General features: G+C 42.3%; 1 protein-coding gene across 2 annotated transcripts in view; it reads left to right on the top strand.

Annotated features, from left to right (window-relative positions):
* LOC115811621 (disks large homolog 5) overlaps positions 1–17,599 on the top strand; it is a 43,043-nt gene extending 25,444 nt beyond the window's left edge. For both annotated transcript variants that reach the window (XM_030773911.1, XM_030773910.1), the window contains exons 16-33: positions 1,685–2,581; positions 2,811–2,931; positions 3,353–3,497; positions 4,001–4,131; positions 4,572–4,661; positions 4,753–4,921; positions 6,152–6,314; positions 6,560–6,693; positions 6,881–7,045; positions 7,231–7,411; positions 7,927–8,075; positions 8,424–8,594; positions 13,442–13,638; positions 14,155–14,298; positions 14,664–14,791; positions 15,233–15,342; positions 16,811–16,920; positions 17,400–17,599. In XM_030773911.1, coding sequence (XP_030629771.1) covers positions 1,685–2,581; positions 2,811–2,931; positions 3,353–3,497; positions 4,001–4,131; positions 4,572–4,661; positions 4,753–4,921; positions 6,152–6,314; positions 6,560–6,693; positions 6,881–7,045; positions 7,231–7,411; positions 7,927–8,075; positions 8,424–8,594; positions 13,442–13,638; positions 14,155–14,298; positions 14,664–14,791; positions 15,233–15,342; positions 16,811–16,920; positions 17,400–17,503 — 3,309 coding nt within the window. In that variant the 3' untranslated portion in view covers positions 17,504–17,599. The remainder of the gene's footprint in view (positions 1–1,684; positions 2,582–2,810; positions 2,932–3,352; positions 3,498–4,000; positions 4,132–4,571; positions 4,662–4,752; positions 4,922–6,151; positions 6,315–6,559; positions 6,694–6,880; positions 7,046–7,230; positions 7,412–7,926; positions 8,076–8,423; positions 8,595–13,441; positions 13,639–14,154; positions 14,299–14,663; positions 14,792–15,232; positions 15,343–16,810; positions 16,921–17,399) is intronic.
* The last annotated feature ends 703 nt before the right edge of the window (positions 17,600–18,302 follow it).

Raw genomic sequence — 18,302 nt, 5'->3', positions numbered from 1 at the left:
TCTGACCAAGATGGTGGAGGTTAAAGGCTACATGAAGAATGAAAACGTGTATGACTAAAAGACGTATGGACAACGATTTGTGTCTGCATCAACACTGGCTGTTGTTGTATGTTACATGAATGTAGTAGGGCCAGAGTGGTAGAAAAAACTCTCTCTTGGCGGCTCTGGTCGGAGCAAATAGGCCACTGTAGCTTCATTCAAGCACTTGAACTTTTGAGCTAGGTGACAGGCTTACTGTTTTCGTGAATTGCGCCCCCAGAGCGACAAGTGGTAGGGAGAAATTTGCGAGGTGTTTCGCTGGGCAGAAGCCTAGCATAAAAGTAAATTTATAAAAAGCAAGCAAAGCTACATAACGTCTGGTTCTCAAACCTGTTGAAATGCGAACTGGTTCTCAAAAAGCACCAAGGCAGAACTGGTTCCGCACCGGCAATGAAAAGAAGTGGAAAAGAAGTATTAAACAAATTTCTCTGGCCCCCTGGTAATACAAATTACTGAATGACTCCTAAATTTAAAAATAGATCAACACTTCAGGCTGTGGAACTCAGGGGGAACTCCCTGGGCTTCTCTCTTGTTTCTTGGGGGCAAACAGGTCAAAAGAGACAAATATCTCTTTTATTTAAGAATATATCTTTTATTTATTTAAGAAATAATTAATGTACCAGGCTTTGGAGCTCAGGGCAGCTCCCTGGCCTTCTCCCCAAACATTTGGGGGTATATTGGTGTCTCATGCTTCCTGGTGTACAGTTATTTAAATTTACATGACAAAAACTGAATAACATTGCACTGTTTTAGCATTCCAGCTGTACACTGAACTTGTCTGGTTTTGCTGTTAATTGATTTGTGTGAGCTACAGTACCTAGCTGAAATCCTCTGGCAATTATTTGGCAACATACAGTAATAGCATACGCAAGCAGAATGTAACATACATGTTATCACTTGCATTTTAAAACCATTTATTTGCATAATAAACATCTAGCTATTTGTCCTCAGATGTCAAATATGGTCTGAAAAATCGACCAAGAGGTCTGGAAATTTGAGTCTGGAAAAGTATGGAATTTTGAAATGGGAAATGTGTAGGAACCCTGCAGACAGCACAATACTGACATGGTGACATTCATGATGTGCAGCCGTGATTGGTTTAATGTGTGTCAGTTGTCATTGGTCAATGATGTAATTTTTCGAAATTTGATGTGTCGATAAAACGAAATATTTTTTTTTTGCTGAAATGGTTAATTGTGCTGTCAAGACATAAATTCGGACTTTTGTCCGATTCTTTTGTGGTATGTTATTGAAGTATGGTGACAATAATGTATGAAAAATTGTATGTAGTGTCTTAAGACGCACAACATGGTCAATCTAATGTATCGGCTGATTAGTTGATTGGTTTACTCTCTGTCATAATCATGGTTTTATTAATGTAATATTTCATATATGATTTGTTGTATAAAATGTACAATAATATATTTTTGAAGAAATTGTTTACTTGAGTTACAGAGATGGAATTATAGATGGTTGATTGATTTAGTGAATCAGAGGTATTGTGTTTGTGTTTTTGTCTGTTTGTAATATGATCGTGTTTTTGTCTGTTACTAATATGTTTGTGTGTTTTTGTCTGTTATTAATATGTTTGTGTGTTTGTCTGTTAGTAATATGTTTGTGTTTTTGTCTGTTATTGCTCTAACAGTTCCTCCCTCAGAGTATCTCTGGTCAGAACCTCTACGACAGCCTGCGAGACTCTGACAAAAGCTCAAATGGCAAACTCCACTCATCTGACATCCACATGCGCAACTGCAGGAACCTCCGTCACAACAGCTCCACGCAAACGGACATCTACAGTCCCGAAGGAGAGGGCGAACGACCCCACTGCCCTGGCCCCTTTACCACTGACCCCTACCAGCAGATCTGCTACCAACGTCCAGACCCCAACAAGCGACCTTTGACCTTTCACCCTGTTGCCCCCGCCGAAGCCATCACCATGGAAACCACACTGGAGAAAGGCCAGGGGATGCAGAAGCATAGTGGAGGCACCTGGCCTAAAATGATGGCAGGCCAAGTGACCCCCGAGAGCGCACCCCTTTCCATCTTTAAGAAACCCAAGTCGAGGAAGTCGATTTTTGACGCTGACACATTCAAACGACCCGACACGCCCTCCAAGCTGGACTACCTGTCACTCTCTCAGCTTCCCAAACACTCCCCGCAAAACTCCAAATCTGATGGCGGTCCCCAAAGCCCCCCAACTCCCCCCACTCGCAGCGACTCCTTTAAATTTAAGCATAAGCAGCAGGGAAGCTCCGCCTCTGACTCCACCATCACCACTGGCTCTCCACCCACCACACCAGTCCAGACTGCCAGCACCCCGGTGGGGAAACAGGAGAGTGCCTTAGAGGGCCGGGACCGCAATGGGAACCTCCTGCACAGGGAGGGGTCGGGAGAAAACCGCCCGCCCACACCACGGAGGTCATGTGATGAAGAGATGCCACGGCCGGGGGCAGACGAGCTGGAGATGAAGAGAGGCAGGCCGAACTCCGCCCCTGCTCAGCGACGCGGTCTGACCCCTCTCAAAATCCCCATCCCACTGCAGGTATTCAATACACGCCACCAAACAGTGCCCTGCAAGACCTGCCCCCTCAGTTAGACTTCCTTGTCAGTTTGCCTTCACTACTAAGCATATTCTTTATTCTGTTATCCTGTTATAGATTTTTTTTAAGTCTGTAACAGTTTTCTGTAAAACTTTGTTCTGTTTCCTATTGCATTTATTATCGCTAATGTTTCAGTGCTTTCTTTCTGTTTTCTTTCCTTCTTTCCCCTAGAGTTTTTCGCATGACGAGCAGTCTCCTGAGCCCGTGGACGCGATGCGGTTCTCTCCACAGCGGTCTCATCGCCATAGCACAGGGTTCTTCCCCCCTGCTTACAACTCCTCAGTACCACCACGTGAGTCCAGACCCACTGTGCCATGCGGAGGGCACAAGGCTTTTCACACAAGTGAAAGACGGGGTGAAAAGTGCTGTGCATGTTAAAAAGAATGACTTCTAATTACACTTAACTACGCTTTATGTCACTCTGTTTTTCTTTTTCAGTTGTTTCATTTGTTTATCTGTGTTTTCTGAGTTTCCATGGCTAAAATATCAGAGATGCATTTTTTTGAGCATAAATCCCATCGCATTGTGTTGACTAAATAGATAGGCCGTCATATATGAAAGCAGACACAAAAAGCAGACTTTTATAAAACACAGCTTTTTCCTCTCATCTTTTTCTCCATCACTGCATGTTGTGTTTCTGACTGATACCCTTTGGCTGCATATGAGTCTAATAGCATTTGTAATGATCACCGACTGCTCCCTGTTGAATCCAGACTCCACCCACCGAGGACTGTCTCCGTGCCCTGCAGTCACCGCGGTGATGAGAAACCCTGTGTATACAGCATGGAGCCACTGGGTGAACACCAGTAACTGCCCCACTGTCCCAGGACAAGTGTGTCACCCGCACTCAAACCCAAGGTAGGCGACAGCTTGAAAACATGGGAAACATGGGACGTTTGTATTCAGTGTATCATATGAGAAATATGTTTTCCCTGTTTAAGCTATTATCAGTACTGGAAAATGTAAGAGTTGACTAGTGCTGATTTATGAGAAACTCATTCTAACCAGGATACTTCTCTTGAGCAACTGTGTCTTTAGCATGGAATTGTGTTGTGTTGTATTATATCATGGAATTGTGTTGTGTTGTATTATATCATGGAATTGTGTTGTGTTGTATTATATCATGTAGTTCTGTTGGTTTTTCAGTCTCTTAGCATGTTTTAAGTTTGCTGACCTCACTCGTGTTGTATCAGTGGATATCAGTTAAACAGCACTGACCAAAAGATTGTCACTGCCTGCTGGAGGATGAAATTTAGAATCTATTCAGAGAACAGTCTCAGTCTTGAATGTGTCATACAGCAGATCTGTAGATAGTAACTTGTTGGATGTAGTTCAACCTTGTGTTTGTGTGTGAAACGCAGTCCTCAGCATCAAGGTCGCTTGAGTCTGGATTTGAGTCATAAACGCTCCAGCGAACTCTCTGACCCCTCCTCTTCCTCCCGGGGTAGAATCCAACACAACACCAACTCTCTCCCGTCCAGTGCTCGGCAAGGTCTGTCTTTTCACCATCCTGTTTTTCTCAGCCTCCCCCCTCTGGGACCGTCACCTCCTCAGAACTTGTCTCACTTAGACATGCAGTCACACAGCTGTGAGCACTAATATGAACTGCCTGATAATCAGTCCACAAGGCAGAACAAATTTGATGCAGCAATGTGACAATTCTTATATAAGTTGGTTGGACTTTTTTGTGGAGAAGTTTGAAAAATATTGCTCAAAAAAGACATCTCCCACCATCCTGCAAGGAGTCCACCCATTTTGAGGATTAGTTTGTCTTATTTTTGATATGCCACATTTTTGATATACTTCACAATATCAGCGAAGCACCCATTAACTGTTAAACCACTTTTGCAGGCCTTTTAAGGCAAATGATGCTTACATGTTTGCAGTGAAAGTACTTAATTTCTTACTGTTTGATGTGTTTGGTAATGGCAGGTTCGTCCAGTAGTTCTCAGTACCGAACAGAGCGTATAAAGATTCCGTCGACTCCTCGATATGTAAGGTCTGCTCAGGGCTCTGAGAGAGGTATGTTTTCTCTCATACACCACTGACCTAAGCTTTGAAGTGTGCAAATGTTTTGGGGGGGGCTCTTTAGCTTGTTTCTCGTCTCTTTCAGGCTCCTTGTCTCACTCAGATTGCAGCAGCCCTAGTTTGATCACGCCCCCACTCTCTCCCCTCAACCTGGATGCCACCTCCTTCACCAGCAGCCAATCACAGAGCTCCATTTCCACTCAGCCCCGGCTGTCAGTCAGCCCTGCACCAATCGCAGATAGGAGGAAGGACAGGTATACAGATGCTATAACAATCCAATCCAGATGGATTTTCTTGACTTTTCTGTAACTGCAGTCTCTGGTCTATGTTTTGTTGATTGGATATTTTAACCCAGGCTCCCCTGGTGGTCTGTCTTCATTTTCTAGTAATGATACTGTCTTGAGGTTGATGTTTGGTTAATGCAGTGTGAACATCTCTGACTTTCAATGATCTGCTCTGGTTCTCTTTACATTTCCTGGTTTTCTCATTTCATGCTAATCCATCTCTTATACCTCCCTTTTTCATTCCTCTAGTCTGTGTGCTTTTCAGATCCTCCCATCCCTTCTCTCTCTCCACTCTCTGTCTCAATCTTTCAGATCTCTGTTGTGTAACAGGTCTTATCTCAGACTTCCTAGGCCTGCTAGGCCCAGGTTCTCCTCTTTAAGGAACCTGAGGTTTGTTTCATTTCACTCATAGAAAAAGCCCCCACCCCCCAAAACAAAAACGCAAAAGCGCATGAACTCCTCAACTCCAAAAGCCATGCCGTGTCCAGCAATATTTACTAACAGTGCATTTGTTCAGTAAGCCTGGTCCATTGTGGTGAGGTCTTAACACTTGTCTCTTGGATTTGTTTGTTCGCTGTTGTCTTTCTGTGAGTATGGTTGTATCCCTCTGCCATTCCATTGTTATCCCTTATTCTTTCAGTGCCTTGACTGAAAACCATTTTTTCATACTAAGATCTATATCACATCAGGTCCTCATAGCTGGAGTAAATGTTTGACAGGATGTTTGCTGTGCTAACTGAATGGTTTTCAGTCATTTGGTGGTGTTGCATGTCTCCTCTTGTGAACCTTATATATTTGGACAACTTGACACTGATGATGAAGCCTGGAATACCATATTCCCACGTAATTAAATATCATTGTTCAGTCAAGGACTTTGATCCTGCATGACCATCCTCCTTTACTGTATATGTCTTCGGGACGTTAGTTTCAGGGTGGCTTCTTTGTTTGTTGCGCAAATAGAAGGCCACACCTGAGTTCTAAGTGTTGTTTTTTTATTGAGGGCCATACCTGAGTGATGAGCGTTTTTTGTTTGTTTCTGAGAAGTCATACCTCAGTGAAGAGTGTTGCTTGTTGTTTGTTTATGAAAGGCTGGGTTATGAGCATTGTTTGTTTATGGAAGGGCATATCTGATTTATGAGTGTTGTTTGTTTATAGAAGGCTGTATCTGGGTGATAAGTGTTGTTTGTTTGTTTATGGAAGGCCATATCTGGAAGAGCCACGGAGTGTCACTATACCCAAAGGTTCAGAACCCTTGGGTATCTCTATTGTGGGCGGAGAGAACGGAGGAATCTTTGTTTCCAAGGTGACAGGAGGCAGCATCGCTCAGCAGTATCATCTGGAGTTTGGTGACCAGCTTCTTGAGGTAAATTGACTTGGCCTAGCTCATCTCTCTACTGGTCAGTTATCTGCCCAGCGCTTAATGAAAAGACAAGTCATGAGTCTGTTATATCACTGCGCAGAAGAGCACAAAGAATTAAATCTACATGAAAACTCTAACATTTCTCTTTGCACGCTCATTGCAGACATGTATACATACATGTGACACCTCTCTCTCTCTCTCTCTCCCTCTCTCCCTCTCTCCCTCTCCCTCTCTATCTCTCTCTGTAGTTTAACGGTATTAACCTACGCAATGCCACAGAACAGCAGGCTCGGCTTATCATTGGCCAGCAGTGTGACACCATCACCATTCTGGCCCAGTATAACCCTCACATGTACCAGTTAGGAAACCACTCCCGCTCCAGGTAATGAGGAGATTTGGCTCCTCAGAAGTCATTCAGCCAGTATGGCTAATAAACAAACCTGCTAGTTCTTTTCTATCCAAAAATAGTAAAAAAGTCTGAACTAACAAGGCAAAGTACTATCTTTATAGATCTGTCTTTTTTGCAGTTACTGACCTATATGGGTTTTGATGTGACATTTTCCCCTCAGCTCCAGGATGGAGGTGGTTAGTAGCCAGCTGACACCACAGGGCAGCGGTGCCACGACCCCAGACACCCACTCCACCATCGACACGCTCAGTGAACAGGACGAGGGCACTGTGACACCCCCATCTAAACAGACCACACCCACAACCAGCCCCCGCAGCTCCATCAGGTAACTACTCTTTGTCCTGTATCTGCCCATCTGTCTCTGTCCTTCAGTCTCTTTCTTCCTCTGCAGGCATGGCTTTACGTCTGTCCCTCTGGTCCTGGACTGCTGGTGTGGTCAGTGTTTAAGAGCTCAGAGTGACACTCTAGAGTAACTGTCAGGGATTAAGAATATCAAAAATGTTTCCTCAGGTGTTCAAACGACAGACGGAAGGTTCCAGAACCAAGGCTGGTCGTCATGAAAAGGACCCAGGCTGATCTTGGCGTGCATATCTGTGGAGGGAACTTGCAGGGCATCTATGTGGAGAGCCTGGAGGATGACAGCCCGGCCAGTTGTCCTGATGGCCTGCAGCCTGGAGACCTTATTCTGGAGGTAGTTAAAATGACTTCTCTTCCAATCACTGGCCTCTATGGGCCAGAGAAATCCAAACCTCCATTTACAAAGAGGGAGGGTAGAGAGGGAGAGTGCAGTTTTAAGGATAATGTCCTGGATTTACGGTCCAGTCTGTGTCGTCTTCTGTTGGTGTCCTCACTTTGCCATCCATTATCGTGGTATTTTCAAGGAATTGTCTGGCAAAAATACAGGGCTCTGTCACTGCTCTGCTGCCAAGTAAATTTGTTGGCCTCTTCCAAATCACTGTCCCCTCACACTCTGTGAAGAGAAACTGCCCAGTGGAGAAAAAGTCTTCTCCTCATGACAGATCAAAACGACGTCCGCTGAATCTTAAACCAATCAGATCTCTACTAATCTATGTGTCCTCAATACTGAAAGACTTCAGTTTTGAGCTTCATAAGTAACTTCTGTTGTGACTGAATTTGCTCAGTGATCGTATTAGCATTGATTTGGTTAACGTGCGGTGATCTCTGTGTCTTTGTGTGTCCGTACAGTACTGCTCTGTAAGCATGAGGAACAGGACTGCAGAGGAGGCTTATTTAGAAATGCTGAAGCCGGCAGAGACCGTCACCGTGAGAGTGCAGCATCGTTTGGAGGACTTCTCCAGAATCAAAGGAACCCCTGGAGACGGATTTTATATCAGGTAAATACACTGACACAGCATGAGCTTTGTTCACTCGCTCTTTTGCCTCTCTAGAGCAACTGTTGTCATCACTCAGAGGTCTCACAGGAATCAGTCAATCAATCAATCAATTAATCAATTAATCAATCAATCAGTCAGTCAGTCAGTCACTACAGGTGTGACCTCCACACATACATATTTGAAAGATAAAGGTTTAACATAGCTGGGCTGTGGGTGCCAGTAGGATCTAACCAAATATCAAGTCTCCCTAGTATTGCACGCATGTTCTACGTGATGTAAGACGGGGAAACAGTCACTTAGGTGTGTAGTTTAAAACTAGAGTGATTCAGTTCCCTTTCTCTCTTTAAGGGCTCTGTATGACAGGGTTGGGGAAGGAGAACAGGAGCTAAGCTTTAAGAAGGATGATATTCTGTATGTGGATGAGACATTGCCAAAGGGCATGCTGGGCTGCTGGATGGCCTGGAGACTGGACGAGAGTGCTCAGAAACTGGAGAGAGGACAGATCCCCAGCAAGTACATGTAAGGCTCATTATTCAGTTCATTTACCAGAGAACTTTCACTTATTTACCGTATATTTGGTGTTTACTTTTCGTGTATGTGTTGCAGCTAACGAATTGAACCCAAATGCAGAACACAGATTCTAAATAAAGTTTTGAAGGGGTTTTATTGAGAAAATGGGAAAGTGACAGGCAGATGAGAACACACAGAAATTGCAGCAGAAGAGATGGTTGATGACAGGTGACTGGGTCAGGACGCATTGCGGATGAGTAGCCGGGAATGACAGACGAGAAGAAGGCAGGCATATGGCGGGTGAGAGGCACGCAAGAGCTGAACAGGCGGCGCATGTTCTCCCTGTGTCTGTGTGGGTTTCCTGTGGGAGCTCTGGTTTCCTCCCACAGTCCAAAGACATACAGGTTAGGTGAATTGGTGACGCTAAATTGCCCCTAGGTATGAATGAATGTGTGAGTGTGCTTGTCTGTGTCTGCCCTGCGATGGACTGGCGACCTGTCCAGGGTGTTTTTCCGCCTTTCGCCCTATGAGCGCTGGGATAGGCCCCAGCACCCCCCGCAACCCTGATTAGGATAAGCGGCTTAGTGAGTGAGAGGTATGAGGTATAGCTTATACATTGTACTCACAGTTAAAGAGTGCTGCTCAAAATGATTAATAGGCTGGTGTTCTCGAGTTGGGATCCAGGTGACACATATGTTCATACTGAAGTCAGACTGAATTGTTTTAGGCATTGCCTCATGATACTATTGTCTGAATCAGTGGATCAGGGTTACTACAAACCAGCTATGAGTGGATCACTGGTTTTAAGACTCAAGGATCCTGACAAATAAGCTCAGGTACGTATGTCTTATAAATCACAGACAGTGAAATTTCAGTGCAGCCCCCTTGGTGTATGGAGAATGCTCAGGTTCTGCAAAACCTTCCTCAACACTGCAAAGTGAAGTGTAGCCAGCTTGCTGTAGTAATGTTCATTGCCTTCACCAAGGCGTGGCCTCTATTTCTAAATAATTCATTCTGTGGGTTCAATGGTAATGTGGTGAGAGTCAGTCAGAGGGTCCAAACCTAGGCATCCACATTGGATTATTTGTTAAGCAGGGGTATGCTGTTCAACCTTACTCTGGCTAACCTCATCCAGACCTTTTAAACACTTGGCTATGGATGCAGTATGTGTGGTTAGAACGTGACAACTCTGGTATTTGCAGATGGTTATGTGATTGTGAGTGGGTCTTGGCAGAGCATGGCCTATAACCTGAAGATCCTGGAATCCTTCCGAGCACCCTTTGGCTTTAGGGTTTAGGATAAGAAGTAGCAGGGATCGAGTTCTCTTCTTCATCTTAATGGACGAATTGTAGGATTTTTCACGGTTCAAGGTTATCACTTGGTTGTGCATTGAAAAACCTGAGCATATTCCTCAATTCATAGTTGGTTCAGCAGGATGGTAAGGGTACCACTTAAACTTTTTCAGAAGGTTCACGTCTAGGGCTGGGTACCGAACTTCGATACTTTTATGGCACAGACCGAATTGCTTCGATACTGTCGAGTATCGAAAAATGCCATGTCACCAAATTTCGAGACCTAAGGAGTAAATTTCAGCAGCGTCAGTGAGCCAGTAGCATGCGGCATGCTTGTACCAAGATCTAATAATGCTGGTGATTAGCTGTCTAAAGTAATGTTACACAAACAAGTCGTAGAGGCATGCAGTAAAAGCACTACAGTATGCCTGGAGATGGGGCTCTTGTGTATGTGTGTTGTCTTATTTTGAGTGGCTTGACTACTGTTGCATAGTAGGTGTGAAAATGTCTAAGGGTGTGTTCACATACAGCGTCTTTCTTTTTTTTTAAATGAGAAAAGCAGGCCAGAGCGTTTTTTCAGGTAGGTAGAAAAAAAATGCCGTAACAACAAGAGCTAACCGTCTAGTTTTGCTAACAACAAGCAGTAAACAGAAACATTTACCAGAAACCCTAAGGATCCGTCCAATTTGACTCCAAACAGTCTCTTTATGCTGAATTTAATGATACAGTTTAACTGTCATGTCGTACACTTCACTGTGGTCAGAAACCAGCACAATTAACATCTCCATCACTACCTTTTCCATTTTTGGTGGTTGTTGTGGGAAACGACAGGGCTCACTACTCCGCTTGTGATTGGTCAGCTGTCAAGATGTAGAGTGCTTGACGTAGAGTGCTTTGTACTCTAATATTTTTTGTTATGGTAGCAGTGGTTCAGGAGGTACAGCAGTTGTCTGGTAATCTGACAGTTCCCAGTTAGATTTTTATACATTTTTATTTATTGATATTATGTTAATAGACAACTTCAAACTGTGGTACATAATTTTTTGTTATGCTGCAAAACTGCTTTGTTTTGCCCTGACATATTGCAAACTACCATGGTGCTGAAACATAAAACTAAAGAGTTGAAACATACAAGTTCAACCACATTATGGTAAATAGGCTTATATTTTTTATGTTATGAAATTGTTTTGAGTGTAAAAAGGCCAAGGAGCTGAAAAATTAAACTAAAGATTTGTACCGTAATGTGTACTGTAAGGTGTAATGTTAAGGCAGGGACAGCTAGCCGCGACACACTGTTCTCATTGATAGTGGGGATAGTTTGTGATGTCCTTGACTAGTAAAATATAGGACAAATAAACATGCATAATAGTCTCTCCAAAACAACTAGCAGTTAGTTTAATTAACTGCACTAGATTGATCTATATCTATTAAGATTTTTTTTTTTTTTAATGCACGTCTGTGGATCACACATTATTGTTTTATATATTTAGAAAATACTAGTAAATACTAAAGACCATTTACTTTGTGAATGTTCAGATAACACTTAAAAGAATAAAAATATTTTTGTTATCTGAACATTTGACCTCTTTTTCTCACCATTTTGGAACTGGAATGGGGAATCGATAAGAACTGGAATCAACAAGCAGAATCGGAACTGGAATCGATAAAGTTCAAACAATACCCAACCCTAGATGTGACTGAGATCCAGGAGCACTCCCAGAGATCTGCCTGAAGTCAGAGAAGGGCATTGTGTGAAATGTCAAAGACCCTGCCAAATCTACCATTCCAAGAGGTAGAGGTACTGGGATTCTGTGAGTCAAAGGAAAACATGACTTGCCAACTCTCAGGTTCTTCACCAGCAAAACTGCATCGCTGTACAGGGTTCCCACGGGTCATGGAATTTCTTGAATATCATGGAATTTTAAAAAGTCTGTCCAGACATGGAAAGTCAGGGGATTTCATAATTCTTTGGGCCAAGTCATTGAATATCAGGGAATTTTGTTTGTAACATGTTTAAATGTTATTTGCCATTTATCAAAATATATTTTCCATGCATTTTTTTTCTTTATTGGGTTATATCACACGTTTCCCTTATTGCGTGAGTGGCTGTTACGGTTACTTGATTTTTCACCACCCATTTATCCCCTTCCTGCTCATCAACAACTGGCACTTCAGCCAAGATATGCAGTCTCCTGTACCTGCTAACAAAGGCAAATGTGCCACAAAACATACATTTCAAGAGACTTCAAAGACTGGGTGTTAAGAGTAGATGACAGAAAAGCTAAATGGAAAGTTTTTGAAACTACGATCGATCTATCAAATATGGGAGAGGGAACCCTTCGCAGCCACACGAATATTTTGCTCAAAGTTTGTCGCATAAGGGCCAGTTTGTGTATAGGCCTAGTCGTATGTGATCGCAATTGTGCAATATTTTGAAGCAGTGAAAACTTTCATTTTTGTACTGAAAACGTCTGTGAACTACTAAATAAAGTTCACAGGCTGATGGGTTTAAAATACTGTGGCTGGTTTTTGTCTGCTCAGCACAAAGGCAGCCTGTTTTTCTGTTCATTATAGGTCATGGAAATTCAGCTTTTTAGTCAGTGAATGTCAGGGAAATGTCAGGGAATTTGACATTTGACTTAGAGTGGGAACCCTGGCTGTACCTCAGATCCCTGCTCCCGTATACTCCATCCATGAGTTCTGGAGCAGGGGACAAGCAAGATTTTGGCTACCTGTTTGTTTTGCCCTGACATATTGCAATCCTGTTCGTAGGACACATATTATGTATGTCCCCTGGGGGTAGGTATCTCATATTGATAGGCACTGTGAAATAGGTGACCTGTTTGTTGCTTGAGCCCAGACCACTGGTTTGGCAGTCCATCAGGAGAAGTTTTCGGGACATGAGACCAGGTTTCATACACATCTTTGATGATGTGGTCTTGGTGTTTCACTTAACAGACCAGTTTGGGTATCTGTGTGACACACTTACAAAGGCCCAGGCAGATGAAGCCAACTCTTAATGGCCTCTGGTTGACCAGATACCTGAGTTACTGTACTTCGCCTTCTCATGTTTCCTAATTGGGGCCCTAGATATATGGGCTTAGACACAGTTACTGCGTTTTGTCAGTTCTAGGTCACTCCAAGTCTAGGTCAGAGGCCTCTGCAGTGATCTAGAGGATGAAGATGATGCATAGACTAGACTGATCAAGCATATTACTTGCATTGGAGGCATGGTTTTATGGTATTCTCTCTATTTACCGTGCAAATCCAAAGGCAATGCCAGAATAAACTGTCACAAAGGTGGCCAGCAAGCATCTGAATAAGTTGACCAGGTGAGGGGGGCAAACTGTATCGATAGGTTAACGCAGCGAGTATTTACAAGAAATTGTAGGTTGGACATCTGAAACATGTCAAGGGCACAGTGGACATGCAGGAGATTTACCATTCCAACCCAAGTCTGCTTTCTGAGGTGATACTAATATGTAAATTTGAATGGCAAAAACAACACCATCTCCATCTTTTGCCATGATACATCTCTAAATCATGGTCTCTGTCCCGCTTTAGACTGGATCAGGAGTTCCAACGGAGATACAGTGCGTCTGACGTGAAGGACGAGAGCAGTTCTGGTAAAACGCTCTCTGCTGCTGCACGTCGCTCCTTCTTCCGCAGGAAACACAAACATAAACGCAGTGGCTCCAAAGACGGGAAAGACATGCCAGCTCTGGACTCCATCAGCACTGACTCCATCCCTTATATGGAAGGTGGGTAACCCTAACCCAGACTATAACAGCACTTAGTCCATTGACTCTATATGGAGACTAGGCTGCTCGAACCCCTTCTGTCACAGCACCAACATCATTGATTTTATGAAGATTAAGTTCTACTAACTTGTACTCTAATCTCTTCTCTGTCGGCTGTATATGGACAGTAGGTCAGTCCAATTCCTGGTGTAACAGTGCTGACGTTCCCTTATATGGAGTTTAGGTCAATGTAACAGAATTAACTCTGGCTCTTATGTGGTGGGTAGATGAATCTAACCTTTGTAAAAGGACAAATGAGAAATAAATAATGAAATTTAAGGGTTAATGTCCAGTACAGATCACTTAATCTAGTGGGAAAAAGCTGTATCAGAATCTAGGTGTGGAGTCTGTTTGGGTTTTCTTCCTGTGTTTTCCTTTTTTTAGCTCACTTTTTCAAACACATTTTCAGTATGTATATATTTATTTGAGTATTTATGTATCTAAATGTGTGTGTATGAAATATATATGTGCTGACAGACTGCCTAAGCCTGGCCTATCAGAAGGTGCAGAAGGTGGAAAGCTCTCAGCGGAGGCCTGTGCTCATTCTCGGCCCGTTGGTGGAGCCCGTTAAAGACCTTTTGGTCAGAGAGGCTCCTGGGAAATTCTGCCGGTGTCTTCTCGGTAAGACCTTTGACTGTTCCACGCACAGGGACTGAACTTTCAGTATGTATCTTAATGAGGTGCTCTGATTCAAATGGAAAAATGACGAAATGATGAAATGCTTGCATGCGTGTCTGAATCATGTGTTCCTTTATGTAATGCCTTGTTTGCCATTTCAATCTCTGTCAGTTCAATTTTGACTGGGTCCCACTAGATCTCATCATTTCTCATCTATATGTATATTTTGTATTAATACTGTTCGGTTCATGAATTGAGTCAGCAAAGCTGAGTTTGTGAAGTGAGATTAAATGGAACAGAAAGTCCCCTGGCTGTCATTGTATTGTCACTGTTAGTAATCGTCTGGTGCTGTCTCTCTGCTGTTTCAGAGGTGATGAAGGCGTCCCAGCAGGCTATTGAGCGTGGTGTTAAAGACTGCCTCTTTATCGACTACAAACGCCGCAGTGGTCACTTTGATGTGACCACTGTAGCCTCCATAAAGGAGATCACTGAGAAGGTCAGTCCACGATGAAGTGAAATTCTTATTATTATTGTTATTATTATTGTTGTTGTTGTTATTGAAATTATTTTTCAATGGAAAAGGTCTGATTTTATTTGGGTTATATCTGGGCTTTATTTCACCAAAAAGCGAACATTTTGAAAGGGGATGGTGAGTTTCTGTTTCATTAGCACACTAATAGAGCTGTTGGGGCATATTGAAATGTATTTTTTTATTAGATTTTATTTAGTTTAAGATCCTACTGTGAGTTTTTTTCGTCCATCAAATGATGAAATGTATGTCTGTGCTCTGTGTGAATATTTAGAGGGCTGTGTGAAATCTGCAGTGTGCAGTAACTCTGTTATATGGTACATTGCAACGGCATTGCACTCTCTGGTGCCTTTAAGTCATTGTGTCATTCACTCCCACACTGAGCCATGCTGTCATTCTCTTTCTCAGGACTGTCACTGTCTCCTCGACATTTCTCCTCACGCCATTGAACGCCTGCATGGTGTTCACATTTACCCAATCATCATATTCATACGCTACAAAAATGCTAAGCAGATCAAGTAAGTAACCTTGCCCCTCTGCCAAAGCATCGGGGTGTGTGTGTGTGTGTATGAAAGGTCTGTTTGAATTCCAGGAAGACAAGACGACTCTCTTAATCACTTTCTAATCTGCATAACCTCATTTTTATGTTCCTGGTAAAACAGGCCATCTGCATGCATACAACATTTTTGACTTGTTCAGATGTGGAAGTGTTTTTTCTGTATTTTGTAATTGAGAGACATCAAGGTTTTTTAGTTTTTTTGGAAGATGTTAATTTGTTTTGTGTTTGTGTAGATTAGAAATCAAAGATTGAAGATTGAGATTTCAACTGCATTTTGTTGCCACATTTTCATCCAAACGATCAGAGCCAAAAGTATTACAGTTTTAATATTTGTACATATGAGACCCACAGGAAAAATAAGATAGATTTAGCAGTAGAGAGTCACATGGATAGATTGAATGGCTAGTGGTACTTTTAATTGGATGAGCTTTTTGTGTCTATTCAAGCATATGCATAGTCCATTTTGGAACCCCATTAGCCTTTGTCTTATAGGGAAAATGGGAGCACGGGGTGGACTGCCTGACCTTAAAGCCCTTTGTCTTATGACGTCCTTCAGAAAAGATTATGGGCTGATTGCATTTGTCTTCTCATGATGGCTAAACAAAAACCAATTAATTACATTGATCAGAGGGAGATTAATGTGGATGATGCATCAGAGGTTGACCGAATCTTCTCACGCTGGTGTGATTATAAATGACTGATGGTAGATTTCGTCTGGCATGTGGAAAGATTAACCCAACTTTGACCCCCCCCCCCCCCCCCCCCCCCCCCTCTCTCTCTCTCTCTCTCTCTGTCTGTCTCTTTCTCTCTCTTTGTCTTTTTCTCTCTATATATATCACTCTCATTTCCCTAACACACACACATAACCAGACAGATACTACCACACATAAAAAGATAGACACACTCATTCACACAAACACTTATTCTCACTCAGTGCAGAGACTTAGGCAGGACATGGTTTTGACAGCTGTGTTCATATGTTATTAGGATCATAGGCACTTCTCTTCGTGTACATGGTGTCATTACTAGGAGTTTGTTTTTTCAACATTGACCAATCAGTTGTCGATATGGACAAATCGGATTGAACAGGGTGTTTGTTGACAAGCACAGTAGGACCCCTATTGAACACAGTGATGCATGTTAAATTGATTGATCTATTGTCAGGAAAACAGGACTTTTGTCAGGACTGTCAGGAGCGTAGAAATTTCACCAAGTACCAACAGTGGACTGATCTTCATTTAACTGTTTCACTGTATGGGTAGTTAACATTGTACTAAGTTTGTATTTCATCTTCTTGTTTCTTCTGATCTCTTAAGTGGCATAACTGATCATTTCTTGTCGTTTGTGAACTTTGTCCGTGTAGTGTGTTTCTGTGAGGTTCACCATCGTGGGTTTAACACAGGTGGATTTGTTTTTGTTTTTCTAAGGGAACAAAAGGATCCTGTGTATTTACGTGATAAAGTCTCTCAGAAACATTCCAAGGAGCAGTTTGAAGCAGCCCAGAAAACGGAACAGGAGTACAGCAAATACTTCACAGGTCTGACGATCACATACTGCACCTCACAATTTATCATTTCTGTATTTCAGTCCAACTTAAGACTGCTTTACTGACAGCTTTTCTCTCTCACTGACCATCGAGTAGAAATACTGTAATAGTAACACTCGTTGTCTTGTCATTGCTAAATTGATTATAATCACTAAAGTTCTATTTAAAACTATTACATAGAACCCACTAAGTGCAGTTCTTTTCATTGGGCTGGTCAATGTTTCTTATAACGTTAACTCAGATTAGCCTTGTATATTGGCAGGATCTTGTGGTCAGGATCTATTGGTACGCACAAAAGACTGGACTTGACAAGCTGCGTTCAGATTTCATTTATTTCCTCTGTATGAGGAATCCCTCAGAATCCCTGAGACCTTGCCAAGCTAGTCATAGCTACAGACCTGAGTGTAGTGAGTGCAGTTCTTCACGAGTAATGGAACAGCAGGGAACTGATGATTTTCTTTGTTTTCCAGGTGTCGTTCAGGGAGGGAGCCTTTCCTACATCAGCACTCAGATTATGACCATTGTTGAACAGGAACAGAGCAAAGTTCTCTGGGTACCTGATGGCTCCATGTAGAAGCTTTTACCAGAATTTACCATAATATCCTAGCACAACTACACAAAAAACACACACTAAAAACTTTACCAAGGATTACACTACGTCAATCAATGTGAGCTCAGTAGCAGTAAAGCTTGTTCTGAATTATAGTACTGTGGTAACTGTAACTTATGACTTTTTTTTTTTTTTTTTTAATATTGTGTAATCGTGTAATGGGACAGTTCAACTACAGTAGAGATGCTGCATTTCCTTCGTTTACATCCTGGGTATTTCTGTTTTTGTAATGTTTACTTGAATGTGTTTAATTTTTGTCTGAACCACCCTAACCCTCCTGCTCTCATAACCTGATCAAACATGTCAGAGGTCAAAGTCAGGACACACAGCAGACGCCTGAACATCCAACAGCACTAAAAAAGCACTAAAAAACAATCAGGCCACAGCCATGATAAATCTCACACTCTGCCAGTCTAGTCACTTCTCTAGTCAGTAAAGGTAAAACTCAATGACAGATGTAGTTAAATGTAGCAGCGTGGAATGCCTCTATAAAAAAATCACCTTTTACTTATGTCTATCTTATTTTAAATTTATCTATTTAAATGAAAAATATGGATGCAGTTTTATAGCATGATCATTTAACCCTTTTTCAGTTGTAGTTTTTGTTTTATTTAAGATGATTTTGTAATTCATGTATGAGGCACTATGATATGAGTGAACATTTGAATACTGTGTCTTAATTTGGCTTGCCCACCCTTTCTCTCTGATTTCACATTGTGCCAAAACTTTACGTATCCTTCCTTTTTGCCTCTGTTTTTGCACT

The sequence above is a fragment of the Chanos chanos genome, chromosome 5 (genome assembly GCF_902362185.1).
Source record: "Chanos chanos chromosome 5, fChaCha1.1, whole genome shotgun sequence".
Lineage (NCBI taxonomy): Eukaryota > Metazoa > Chordata > Actinopteri > Gonorynchiformes > Chanidae > Chanos > Chanos chanos.
The sequence above is the reverse complement of the archived record's forward strand: the minus strand, read 5'-3'. Positions and strand labels throughout refer to the sequence as shown.